Here is a 14,587-nt window from a genome sequence, read left to right on the forward strand (position 1 = left end):
TGGAAATCCAGGTAAATAGAGAGAAGGAAAGAATAATCAGTCATCTGGCAGTTTGTTTCCATATATTTGAACATTTGGATTGAAGTGAAAAAGAGATCACAGAGCAAACTTTATAGATTTGTGTGGAAGGGTAGAAAAGAAACACAAAATATTAATGCAGTTGTAATAGCTGTGCTGAAAAGATGAAACATTGATCATGAAAAATTTGACGTAACCTGGTATTGGCTGGTCAGTATAATATAGAATGGAAATAATTGTTCTTGAGCAGGTTTGGCTTACAATAGTGGAAGCAATTGGAGGTTGCATTCAGAAGAAGTAGAAGAAGGTAGACTTATTTACAGGAACAAAAGAAAATTGTGGTGACCTAATTCCAGCTTTTGTTGTGCAGAATATACCATTATTGATAGCAGAACAAATTACTCTCGCTGTCAGACATGAAAGCAAAAATCATGTGATGTTGCTGTGCTGCACACACTTTTGCTTTCAGATAGGTCTTAAGTACCTAGGGGACAGGTGATGTATTGGTCCAAAGAATGTTATGTCTCCTCATTTCTGAGAAACTGTTGGGACTCTTCTTGTGAATGTGTCTTGTGCCTTCCGCACTGGCGTGTGAGAAGACCGTGCCTTGATTGCAATGTCCTCCTGCTTTTCTGCACTCTGTCATCCCACGTGGGCCTGTAATAATTCCCCACTGTGTGCCATGAAGCTTGTACCTCTGCTGATATATTCGTGTACCAAGGTCTGTGTTAGGCTTTTTGATCACTAATTGAGGCCGAAGCCCTTCAGTTCTCTGGGCTTTTAAGAATCACAGAATCACAGAATTGTCTAGGTTGGAAGAGACCTCTAGATCATCGGGTCCAACCTCTGACCTAACGCTAACAAGTCCTCCACTAAACCATATCCCTAAGCTCTACAGCTAAACGTCTTTTGAAGACCTCCAGGGATGGTGACTCCACCACATCTCTGGGCAGCCCGTTCCAATGCCTCACAACCCTCTCAGTAAAGAAGTTCTTCCTAATATCCAACCTAAAACACCCCTACCACAACTTTAGCCTGTTCCCCCTCATCCTGTCACCAGGCACGTGGGAGAACAGGCCAACCCCCACCTCACTACAGCCTCCTTTAAGGTATCTGTAAAGAGCAATAAGGTCACCCCTGAGCCTCCTCTTCTCCAGGCTGAACAAGCCCAGCTCCTTCAGCCGCTCCTCGTAGGACTTGTTCTCCAGGCCCCTCACCAGCTTCGTCGCCCTTCTTTGGACTCACTCGAGCACCTTGATGTCCTTCTTGTAGCGAGGGGCCCAAAACTGAACACAGTACTCGAGGTGCGGCCTCACCAGAGCCGAGTACAGGGGGACGATCACCTCCCTAGCCCTGCTGGTCACACTGTTTCTGATACAAGCCAGGATGCCGTTGGCCTTCTTGGCCACCTGAGCACACTGCTGGCTCATATTCAGCCGACTGTCCACCATCACTCCCAGGTCCTTCTCTGCCTGGCAGCTCTCCAACCACTCCTCTCCCAGCCTGTAGCTCTGCTTGGGGTTATTGCGCCCCAGGTGCAGGACCCGGCACTTGGCCTTGTTGAACTTCATGCAGTTGACCTCAGCCCATCGGTGCAGCCTATCCAGATCCTCCTGCAGAGCCTTCCTGCCCTCGAGCAGATCGACACACGCACCTAACTTGGTGTCATCTGCAAACTTACTGAGGGTGCGCTCGATCCCCTCATCCAGATCATCGATAAAGGTATTAAAGAGGACTGGCCCCAATACCAAGCCCTGGGGAACGCCACTAGTGACCGGCCTCCAGCTGGATTTGACTCCATTCACCACAACTCTTTGGGCCCAGCTATCCAGCCAGTTTTTAACCCAACAAAGTGTACACCAGTCCAAGCCACAAGCAGCCAGTTTCTTGAGGAGAATGCTGTGGGAAACGGTGTCAAAAGCCTTGCTGAAGTCAAGGTAGACCACATCCACAGCCTTTCCCTCATCCACCAAGCGCGTCAGTTTGTCATAGAAGGAGATCAGGTTCGTCAAGCAGGACCTGCCTTTCATAAACCCATGCTGACTGGGCCTGATCACCTGCTTGCCCTGTAAGTGCCGCGTGATGACACTCAAGATAATCTGCTCCATAAGCTTCCATGGAAGAAGATTCAAATAATCTTTTTCAAACTTCATCTGAAAGGCAGAAACAATCTCAAAGTGCCTTGTGAATTTTAGTAGGTGAAGAGCAGGATAATGAGAAGCAAGGACAGCTACCAGCCAGACAGAGTTATTGAGGAGTGCAGGAGCTAATGGTTATTTGTGTGAATTTTTTAAACAAAAATAGATAGATTTTTACATTTCTGATGTAATCCCATGTGGGACATGTAAAATATTAATCCTTCTGCAAGAGGGTTTCTCTTGAAGTCTCTTTATGTATAAAAGATGGAAATCAGCAATGTAGACCTCCCTCCCCGCTTCACTGATGTTTGAGGCCGTATTTGCAGCGAGAATCCACCCCCATCATAGCACAATGAGTGCTCTTGGTGAAGAGCTACCTGGAAAATTTTTTTGCACAAATGTCCCAGGTGATAACTTTGCCACAGATTCCTTTATGTGAATGATGAATGTGTTTTTTTCACACATGGGCAGACTGGTTTTCTCCACAAAACTCTGCTGTATAATCTCTCTCTTATCTTTATTCACAAGTCCTTGGAGGATAAAGGCTTCTGCATGCTTTCAGCTGCTCTTTAATTATTACTAATTTGCTAGCGATGGTTTGTGGTTTAGATGGAAATGAATGATGACCACTACTTTTTAGCTTGTTGTCATATATAGCTCCTCCATGATGACTTTTCTCCCCATACCATTGTCCATTGTTTTATGAAGAAAAGCATGACCGTTACCAAGGTCTATACCACTGTCACTATTAGTTTTACCAAGAATAAGCTGCACATCCCATCGTTCTGTGAATTCCATTAAATTCTCACCATCTCAAGAAGTCCTCAGCCAGATGAGCCAGAGCAATTGGCAGTAAAATGGGAGAAGATACACCTTAATAACTGAATTTATCACACATTGATGCTGGGCTGTGCCCTCCATAAGATTCTCCTGAAAAATTTCCCTTGCAGACAAAGCAAGCGTTGTGCAGAATCTGCTACAACTTCAAGATACTGGCATAGCCTGTGTGAGTTTGCACTCGGTGCTAGCACCTGTCATGACCTGAACCATCATTCAAATGCACAACAGGGAGCATGTGTGGCATTGAAACATGAAGCGAAAGAGAAGTAGGGTGAAGGGTATGGAAGGAGGAGGAGATTGTACAGAGTAGAGAAACTCCCAGAAGAAAAAAGGAGGAATTCTTAGGAAGCCTAAGTGTAGAAACCTGAGAGGTGTCAAGTATACACTTGGATTAGAGTTTATTTCTTCTAATTGACCATTAATCTCTAAGAATAATGCAGTAGATTACATTCAGGCTTTGTGAGACCTTTTAATGAAAAAATAAGAAAAATAAAAGAAAATGAACTAACTGGGCTGGAATCAAGAACTTGAAGAAAAGCAGAAATGGTGTATTAGGAAAATATTACTCTCTCTCCTCTTAGTCCTTATAAGAAAGTATTTCGAGAGAAAAAAGGTGATGTGCTCCACTGAGGAAACATGGAGTGGAGAGCAGACATCTCCTCTGTCAACGGCCTTGTATCATATGCAGGCTCATCCCACTGTAAAGCATGCCTACATTTTAAGCATTAAAAACTTGCCCTTTTATTTGTCACCCTCACTAGATATGTCCTCACATGGATAAGGGAGAGGTCTAACTGAAAAGCCTGCATGGTGCACATTAATGTACTCAGACGTATGTGGAGAAAAGCATGTTGTTCTCATTAGAATTATTTGTGAAGCTATAAATCATTTGAAAAGTAATAAACATTTATTTTGATGATACAATTCTAATGGAACAAAATAAGTGGCATGAATCTCATTCTCCACTTAATAGCAGCTGTCTGCCAGACTGGATCATCAGCACCAAGCTCCTGATGTGCTCTTCTCTTCTTTCAAGGAACTGTTTTCTCCATGTCCATTCAAAACTCTTCAAAACATCTTCATTTTTCACTCTGCAGAGTCCTGAGGCTAAACTGAGGCAACCAGGTCTGCTTACACCCTTTGTACTTACTCTTCTTTGGTACAAATTACACTATTCCTTCTGTGCTGATGCTGTACTTCAGATACAGTAAACAATGAATGTTGGCTTCTTCTGTCAATCACTGAATTTCTGTATCTGTCTTCCATTCTTCATTTTTTCATCCATGCTTCATTATTTTCTCTAAATGCTATTTGCTGTATACTGTGATCAGCATTCTGCTTGATCCATCTCACGGCATTTAATTATGCTGTGTTGAAGAGTAGCTGAGCAGTTAGTAGAAGTTGCATGTGCCTTGCTATAGGTTGTTGTTTTTTTTTCCTTCAGCATGAATGTTGAATCATTGAATATCAGCTGAGTTTGAAATTTACCTGAATATGTTTTACTATTCCAAAGAGATTACACAATGGCCCTGATTAGCAGCAGCATTTTGTAATACCACTTAAGGCTTTATCACAGTGGAGTACTGCCAGTAATAGTCTTTAATTCACTTATATGCACCAATTCATCTCTGTCAGGTTTCTATTAATTTCTTTGCTGTTTTACTTTTTCCCTATCCTGTATATAGTGAGGCGTGATTTCCCCATCTATTCAGCCAAAATAAAATTAAAAAAATTAAATCTTCAGCAAATGAACTGTGGTCCTTTGATTTGAGACAACTCTGCCATCTCTCTATTAATGTTCACATTTAATCCACTTTTCAAAAGTTAGCTTATTTATAAGAATCTGGGTGGGTCATCTGTACAAGGGACAGTAATCATTTTATTGGCTACTTTAGATTAAATGTTTCAGGATTGGGTGAGGTATATTAACCGCAAAGTGGAGAGCAGCTGTAGAATTAAAACCATATGTGTGCACGGATATGCATATACACCTCTAAAAAGCCACTATATTCAGCATTGTGTTTTTTTCACCGGAACGATGACCACCTTGGTTACAAAGGTGATTTCCAGAAACAAATGTTGTGTGCACCGTTTTGTTTCATCTGGCACCAGTTTACTGCGTAGTGGAAGATCTAAACAGTTGGATTTGGAGCTGGTGCTCCAAATTTACATGATGAATCAGTGTCTGTGGTTGCTGTTGAAGCAGATCCAACTGCATATTTGTTCTTTGTTTTTCATTGTTAGGATTGGTGCAAAGCATCAGGAGTTACGGCAAAAGCAACTGAGAGGCCTGCTTGATTATTCCACTAGTCCTGGAGGACCTGACATTGATGATGATGAGGTGGATCCAAATTATGCTAGAGTGAATCACTTCCGAGAGGCGTATCCAGCAGCGAGCATTTACAGGCCATCATCACCAGCAGTAGCAGAAACCTTTGTGTATCCACGTGATTCTGCTTCAGCACCAATGGAGAGGGAGCACTTGGAAGGATTATATGCAAAAATAAACAAGCAGCACTACCCACAGACTCCTGGTGACAGGTAACATTGCCACCTGGCATTAGAAACAATAATAGCTTGGCAGAGGGGAGATTGGGGCTGGGCAGGGAGGCTGTTCAGATGCCCCAGGCACCTGTATTTACTGACTAGAAAGCCATGGATTTCCTCTTAAAACTGTAATTTGCTCCAGCAATGCCCCTAAAGCATCTGAGCAAGGCAGCAGTCAAACAAAAATCATTAAAGAAAAGTCCATATTTCACAAACAGAATGAATGAACTGACTTCAGTCCAATTTCTCCCCTGCTGAGAGAGTGCTTTTCCCTTTTTCACTCGGGAAAAGTTCTTAAACTGCAGAAAAAATAATCTCTGGTTTCAGATCCCTTTCGATCCTGCTCATCATCAAATGCCTATTAGTAACAGGTTTTGTATGATAACATGATATATTGCATATGTTTACAGTTTAGTTTTTCCCAGCTGTGTGATATTATGCACTTTCAATTAGGCTGGGGAGAGGACTGGGAATCATGGCATTTTTATGCAGACTGTGAAGTGTGGCTTCACAAGACTGATTGCCTTTCACAGCCTTTCCAATAACCAAGTGGGAAGGAAAGAGCAATTTTTAATCCTTACTGTCAAGGTTCCAGGTTGATAGCACCAAAGAAAGATGGTCAAGTTTTTCCCTGGGTTAAAAAGAAAACAAATTCTGTTGAGGTGATGATTACCCACCATTATGATGGTTTTAAAACTGGATGCTTCTGGAATTTGGGGCTAAAGGAACATAAGTCTTCATTAGTATCACGGTGTTAATGTATTGATGCTGGGTTTTTCAAACCAATATCTGAGTGTGTAGGCATTATAGAGAGGTGCATGTGAAAAGAAGATCTGACAGAGAAAGACATTGGGGACTTGAGGAATTGTTTATGCTTTGAGTTCATGCCCACGTATGGGTAGTGTCTCCCTGTAGCCTCAGTCTGTTCTGTGTGATACCACACTTGTTAATTTTGGAGAAATACGCGAGCACAGATACAGGAGCGTTTTCAGTTTGTGGCATCACAGTGCCTTACAAATGTATACTGAGTCCTTGTTATAAATAGTAATAAAATACTTCTGACATAAATCTAAGTGCCTAGCAAGGAATTGGCCGAGTATCTCTCTTTTTCACCTGAATACAGTATGGGAGAGACCTTTCCAAACATAATGGCATTGCTAATTCTCTTCTTCTGTATTGTTAACTCTTCCCCTACTGCATAAGGGTGAAGTGGGTGAAATTAGAAGCAGTGATTGAAGCTTTTTGCCATTTAAAGTGTTTTGCTTTCCTAGAAAAGGCTTGAGGTGATTGTTACTGAAGTCGCATGAACATCTGTATATAGTGAAGGGATCTGAAACCAAGTTCACGCTAACTCGGAAACCCAGAGCTGAGAATTACCATCAGGAGGGAGTCCAAATTCAGATTCACGGATTTTTCAAAAATAAGTATATACAGATGTAACTCAGCATGGGAGTAAGACGTTGTCATAAAGGTTGCTTCATAATATCAGTTTTAACAGAGACTTTATAGCTTAACATTTTAAACATGTCATCAGTTTTGAAGTGTGGTTTATACATTGTTTTTCCATGCAGCCATGAAGAAATGCCCCAGTCTCTCCCTCTGGCCTCTTTTGTTTGATTGCTTATGTTGTGGCTGTAACTACACTGAATGAACTCTTGACTTGGTATGTGGACATGATCGCAATCCCAACCAAGTCTGGATACACTGTTGGGATCCTGGGTTTTACTGTGTATTTATCTGTAATTGCATGTCCTGCCACAATAATTCAGTGAAAAACTAAACAAGAAAAAAAAAAAGTTACCTCATGTCTGACCTGTGATCAGAAGTCATGCTGAGAGGCTGTTCCATCTGTTTTGGTTCTGTACTGAAAGACAAACAGTCCACAACAACTTTGCTTTGTTGAATTTCTGAGGCTTGTAGATAGTGTTTAGCCAGATTAGGAAAAAATAGGAAATATGGGATTCTTATTAGGCTGCCTTTGTTCTTTTTTTAAATCTTTTTTTCCTTTGTCTCAGAGACAAAAAGGTTGTTGTTACTCACCAGCAGAAATGTGCCAAACCTGAATAATTTGATGTGAATTTATGCAGTGTGTTGTGAGGTCTCAGCCAGCAGTTGTTGAATGTAGTGGCAACTACACGCAAGGAAATCTTTCTGTGCTAGAGGGAGAGTATTGAAAGGAGAAAAGAGATGTGGAAAGAAAAATCTCTGGGTAACATGTTAATTACAAAAACAAATCTTCTTTCAAGGGTCAAGTATGAAAACTGCCTTGTCTGCCTCAGAATGATGGGAAAGGGTTATAATGGATGCTTATTAACCAAACCAAAGTTATTTTGCATTTGCAGGGTTGAACATTTATCAATGCATTTGTCATGTAATAGCTCATGTTTTGGTCCTGCTAACGCATGCATGCTCTCTCAAAGTTTTGCTATTAATTTTACTTTAGATGGATGGCTTTTTCTCCTGCCTCTGACTCTCCACTTGTAATGTGGTGTGTGGAGATTTGATCAGTGACTAGAGTAAATGCAGCTTGGGTTAGAAGGGGGATTTGAACACAGAGAGAATACGTTATTGCATTTTGGTTGAAATTTGTTATGTGTCATTATGATAGAGAATTAAAACTCATTATTTGAAACGGTAAGTTCACTTTTATTTTATTTTTGCAGAAGAATGCATTAGCATAATAAATGGCTTGTAGAATTAGAGGCCATTTGTAAAGAAAGAAGCTTTGTGGTCAGATATGTGCCAATCACCACTCACATACTTACCCACCTTCCCTTTTCTCATCACGAGTCCATTGAGTGTCCCCAGTTTATTCTTCTCAGTAGATTCCCAGTTTAAACTGAGAATCTCCCACAGAGATCCCACTATTGCAGAAAACAAAAGCCTGCAAGTGTATGAAGAATGTTCCTTTAATCATTCTGAAGTATGTCTGCTGCCTCCAAGCACTGCTGCGTAGGGCACGCACAGACCTGGTTCACACTGCTCTTTGCATACTAACATTCCTTTACCTACAGTTGCATCTGGCATCTCAGGGTTTTTTTTTGCGTTGGTTTATTTTGCGGGGTTTGCTTTGTCTTATTTTCAACTGTTGTGTAACGTTCTTCTGCACTGCTTCACAATTGTTGATTTTCATTCCAACGATGACTATATTCAGTGAAATAGATTTAATTTTTTTGTGTATATTTTACTGAAAGCTTTGGGATTCTTAACTAAGAGAGGTGCTATATAAATGTAAATTGTCCTTATTAATGAATATAGCGAAATCATTAGCATGATCAGTGTATTCTGTGAATGTTAAGTTAAAGACAGTTAAAAAAAAAAGCTAGCAAAATCACACATTTCATTGTAAATCAAGCATTTTTCTGTTTATTTGTAATTAGACACAATTTTCTGTAATGCAAATGCCATCCTAGAGGATGGCGCAGCCTGCACAGGCACCTTGTGCAGCTGGGGAACTCGTGGATCTCTGCTGGAGACGCTGTACGTTTCCTCAGCCTGCAGCGGAGGCTTTGCGGTCTGTGGCCCATATGTTCCCGAAATGAGTGGTAAGTCACATTTCTGAGTTTAGTTATCAAGGCTGTACCATGACAGTGCTAAGTTTCACCATGGCAGAGCCTAGGTGTCAGACCAAAGCCAAAAGAGCATATGTAAAACACTTTTATCACTTAAATGTCAGGCATGTCACATGTTGTAACCCTTTCTCACGTTTTGAATAAGCAATTTCCTCTTTTTTCCTCCCTCGAACATGGTGCTGTCAAGTTTATCCAAACACTCTGAGCACATCTCCTGAAAGGTTCTAGAGACATGCTCAACTTATTTGCTCAGCCCAGAACTATGAAACATTTAAAGTCTGATGCCAAACTCTTTGCCAAGTATAATTCTTCATTTATTTATGTGTCTTATCTTGGGGAATTTCAAAGTGCTGGTCTGACAAAAACGAATACAGTTTTCCTTTGTTTAGCAAGAATACATTCAGAGCTGTATCTTGTTGCAGATTTAAGAAAAAAAAAAAAAAAAGAAAGAAAGAAATCACTGTTTTATTGCATGGGAGTAGAGTCCAAAGCCCTAGTCTGTTCCAGCTCTTGTTTTTTGGAGATGCTATGTTGGGTCCCACTGTAGAAGATATTATGTGGAAGATCTTATCTCCGTATGGAAGGTTGTACATTGTTAATTAATTAATCAAAAAAAATTGACCTTCCTTATTTCAGAATTAAAATTTCCTCATGGAAAATTTCTTCCACTCTTCCAGCGCATTCAATCTAGCAAAATGCAAAGTTGTAAATGAGGAAAACTATCCCTCTGCACAACCCAACCTGTGCCCCTCACATGCCACCCTCAGAACCAGTCGGAGGCATGGGGGAGAGGCAAGACACACTGAGCAGTCTGCCCCCTCCCCTGGAGAGGATCGAAGACAAATAGTGGTGTGTGGATCCTGAGAAACTAAATGGTAATCATAAGCTGTGTGTAAACCTGAGAGAAAAGTGAAAAGGATTCACAGTTTTGAAATACAACAAATGGAGAATTTTTGTTCTAAAAAGCAGGCTAAATGCTCATCTTTTGGGCAGGTGTATAGGTAGCTCTGGCCCTGTTCAAAGTAAGCAAGGCCTTAGGAATCCAGAGCTGCACAGAAAAGGCTTTGTTCCAAAAGTGTAAGTTTGGGTTGTCCAGGTACATCACTTGGCCCTCAGCCTGACACTGAAGGGTTTTTTTTGTCAGTACAGGGCACCATGATCATTGCCTAATGTCCATCTACAGCACCTTCTATCACTGAATGGAAAAAGCAATTCACTGCTAGAGGGGTGGGGGGTCTTTTACTTAGGAAAGGTTACTCTTTAAGGTGGATGTTGTAGAGGCAAGATAGAAGTGGAATGAGGCTCTGTGTTGTAGAGGAACAGAAATAGGATGAGGCTCTGAATGTACTGATAGCACGCAAGAAAAACGACAGTCCAGGTCAAGTTCAAAGTGCTGTTTCCCAGGAAAGATCCCTCACCCAGATCCTTCTGGTGTTGGGACCTCAGCCCTGTTGTTCACTTCTTATGGACACCCCAGATTTCACAGAAATCAGGTGACCCTGAGCATTTTAAAGCACATCTAAACAGAAGGACATTGTCAAACTTGAACCAGAGCAGAGCTGCTACTGCCGTGTAATGTGTGCATGGTTGTTTGAGGCCATGCATTCTTCAGCAGAAATAAATTCTGTCAGGAATAGTCACAAATCTGCCTACATGCATCCTGCCTGCTAGGGTTTGCATTTGGATCACCTCACTTATTGACAGATGTGTAAAATTTTATATACTGCACTCCCACAACTCCCTTGTGACTCCTGCTGCAGATGCTGGTGAGCCTGAGCTTTGGCAGCTGTGTTAAGCATTCATATGCATTCAGGTTTTTTTCCCCTCCAGCCCTGTCTTTTCTTATGTGATATATTATTGCATGGAATTATTTTACATTAATTCTGCCTATTTGTTGGTAATGTCCCATTCTTTCTGTTGTTTGGATGCAAATGCAAAAGATAGATCCCTGGAGAAAGAGCAGGTCTGTTACTGGAAGATGAGACCATACCAGAGGATACAGAGTGAAATGCAGATGGTGTTGTCAGCCTCTTAAATGTACAAATAAAGACAAAATGAGATCGTCCATACAGCTGGAATGAAATCATATGGCCTTGCATGTGTTGCTGCCATAGCGTATTTCCTACTGTGAGCAAGAGATGCTAAATTCTGCCTCATGCAGGATGTTGTTTGACCAAAAGCTCATACTTGCTTCTTTAATCAGCAGTAGAATAATGTGTGTACGTATTAACTTCTCTCTGTGCCCCCCCCTTTTTTTTTTTTCAACAAAATGCCATTTAATTTTAAATGCTAATATGTGTCTTGTTAATGAAGAAGCCAGAATTGACTATAAGGTTGGTAAGCTCCAAGGAACAGTGAGGAAGATCATTACACTTCTGCTCGTAGATAGCTATTTGCGAACCAGCTGATAATGTGCAAAATTAAGATTTTGTAAGTGGCATTTTAAATGAATGGTTAATGGCTGAAGATTAATTAAACAGTCAGAGTTGTTCAAAAGAGAAGCTGTTAAAATCTTGTTTATAGGCCAGTCACTTGCATACTTAAAGTGCAAACCTTAATGGCATGTGGTATTTCCATTTAGCAGGCAAGAAGTGTAACTAGGATATTTTTCTTGAACAAGGAAACCTACCTTACTGGATATACTGTATAGATAGATGGATGTAACATTGTGTGCTCTGTTTTCCTCCTAATTAATAGTTGTCTGGTAGCAGTATAGGCAGTGAAATGCAAAAGCCTCTGGGATTTCGGTAATCCTAAATAAAATTGCTAAATCTTATTTTAATTAAAGTTTAAGGGACATGGTTAAATGTGATGTGGTTCTATTTTCCCACTACTCTCCAAATAGCCTGTTCCACTTCATACACTTTGGGGTTTTCAAAGTGCCCAGCTTTTCATTGCTCCAGGTTGTTTTCTGTCAGAATGAGTCTCCTCAGACCCATCATTAGCCTTGCAGAGTTGCTTCAGCTAAGGGAAGAAAAAAAAAAAGTATGTTTTCAGTCAGGTTTATTCTGTACTGCAACTCGGGTTAAATGATGAATGTTAACGTAGTCCCATTTCCCTGACTGAAGAGAAACAACAAGCAGAAGGTCCGTATGTTGCTCACTATTCGGAGGCTTGTTCTTCCAACACGTTGTGATCCAAGAAACTGTTTTTCTTATGTTTTCCCCTTCTCAGCCCGGTTCCCAACTCCTTTTGTTAACTCTCTGCTGGTCTTCCCCTAGCTTCCTGACATAGTTTTGGCTTACCATCTTCTAGCTTCTGGATAAGTAAGAATTTCCAAAGAAAGCCCTGATGACTTAGCCTTGTGCAAGCTTTGCTGTGTAGCCCGGTGTGAGGTGAATTTACATTGCTAACCTGAAGGAATTCGCATTCTGTCCAGAACCGTGAGTTTCAAAAAAAAAAAAAAAATCCTTTTCCATGGTATTTTTGAGCTCCTACTCAAACGTAGAAAGAAATGTGCAAAGTGAAAGAAAAAGGTTCTTTCACTGCAGTGATAGTCTTTGCCTAGTAAAACTGATCAGTAGATGAGGGTATGGGATTTAGTCTGTGCATATCGTGTCTGTCCTTGGAGATGGAAGAGTACTGAGAGTCTTCAGGTGACATCCCGCAAGTTCTCGTATTTTCTGAAAGTAAGCAGTCAATAATAGGTTTTCTCCTCATTTTTTAAAGGGAAAAAAACAAAAAACAAACTCCTACACTTATTCAGATGACTGCAGCAGAGTGAACCACAGGGGACATCACAGACCCACCAGCATTGCCAGGTTAAATAGCCAGCAGGAACAGTGCAGTAATTTGTGGGCTTTCCAGCATGACTGCTCAGGTCCAGGCAAAGTGCTTAAACCTGAATGGTGTTCACACAGCTCAACTCTGTAAGGGAAGCCTTACAATGGAAAGTGTAGTGTTCTGTAGGCATCCATAAAGTTGTAGGGAATTCTTAACGTTTTCTGAGCAGAATATTTATACTCTGATTTTCCTGCAGTCCCAGTTTAGTTAGAGTTTACACTGGCAGATCTTTAAGATTTTTCTGCTAATCTTAATTCTTTTGTTTCAGTGAAGTGACTTAGCTCTCAAGCTATAAAAGATGTAACAGGGCTGTGGATCTGACCTCCAAATGAGTCAATGGGAACCTACTTGTGGGAGGTTTGAGGATCTAATAGCAGAACAAACCAGCTGCTCCTAACAGAGTCCAGGACCTTGCTCCTTGCTTGTGTCAAGATGCTACTGGTGAAAGGTTACCCAAGGACTTAGTAAGCAGCGTTGCTGGCAGCAAGTACAGACAGAAGCATGAACTGCCTTTTGGTCAGCAGAAAACTAAGAACTGATGTTGTTTGAAAAGCTGAAAACCACTCAATATTGTGCTAGCAAAAATATTGGGAGAACTGAAGAGATGAGATGGAAATGGCTTAATAGGCAACAGGATGCAGAATAAAAAGAGAATAATTGTGATTACTGTCTGACAGCTGTGCAAAGCATGCAGTCAATGACAATCTCTAAAACATCCTATTTTTCAATACGTGATCACAAACAAGTCCAGTGGTAGAGACAGCAACTCGAGGGGTCAGAGCAAGCCAAGAAATAGTTTGTTTGTCAGCTCAAGCCTTCTGATGTAGTTAGGTTGGTACATACTCTGCATCTCTGTGACTGACTGAGTGTCCTTACATCCCTGAAAGGAGCCCTGGCACCATATGGAGTTCACACGTATGGTGGCTGAGGAACAGTCTCTCTGGCAGGCCATGCAGCTACAGATCATTTGTTGACATTGATCAAGGTATCTGTATTGATTCTAGGATGGTCTAAGAGAATTGTGACTATTTTGTGGAGAGTGGTGTTAGACTGTCATAGAAAATGAAACAAGTAACTTGTCTTCAACTAGATTGTGGCCTGCATCTGAAGGAAAGTGAGGTCTTTCATTAGGACAAAGGAACATAAGAAAATTATGTTGCTTCAGATAACCACACCGGTTATCTTTTTTATCACTACCTTGTCCTTGATGCCTGGAGGCCATTTTTTAAAAAGCAGTGGAGAGCAATTGCATGAAAGATTTTATACTCTTCAGTTGCCTGCAAAATAGGTAGCTGCCTTCATTTATTTATTTATTTTTTTATCAAATCAAGCTGAAGGAGAGAAAAAGAAAAAAAACACTTATAATAAAGATGATGATGAAAGAGGATTGAGTATGAAATACTGTTAGAAAGTGCTAAAAATCAAATAGCTTGAACATACCTGTAAAGCAATAAATGTCCTCTTAATTTGTTTTCCCCCCTTCTTGTTCCAGTTCCTTCAGTGGCAGTCGGTCAGTGTGACATTGCATCCATGTCGCACTCCTCTGAATCTGTGCTGTGGGAGATTACTAGCCCCTTCCCTCCAGTGATTTGGCAGTCATGAGGAGAAACAAGCAAGTGTCAGATAGTGTTCTAACATTTCAAACAACATCTTATTGTTCAGTCTCTGATGACCTATATTTGTGGCTAA

General features: G+C 40.9%; 1 protein-coding gene across 6 annotated transcripts in view; it reads left to right on the plus strand.

Moving 5' to 3' along the window:
• The window catches only part of PARD3B (par-3 family cell polarity regulator beta), a 399,577-nt gene that overhangs the window by 313,494 nt on the left and 71,496 nt on the right, over window positions 1-14,587 (plus strand). For 5 of the 6 annotated variants that reach the window (XM_068685929.1, XM_068685927.1, XM_068685928.1 and 2 more), the window contains one exon: window positions 5,241-5,537. The exons of the other annotated variant lie outside the window; for it this stretch is intronic. In XM_068685929.1, the coding sequence (XP_068542030.1) occupies window positions 5,241-5,537 (297 nt within the window). The remainder of the gene's footprint in view (window positions 1-5,240; window positions 5,538-14,587) is intronic. 6 annotated transcript variants of the gene reach the window in all.

The sequence above is a fragment of the Anas acuta genome, chromosome 6, assembly GCF_963932015.1.
Source record: "Anas acuta chromosome 6, bAnaAcu1.1, whole genome shotgun sequence".
NCBI lineage: Eukaryota > Metazoa > Chordata > Aves > Anseriformes > Anatidae > Anas > Anas acuta.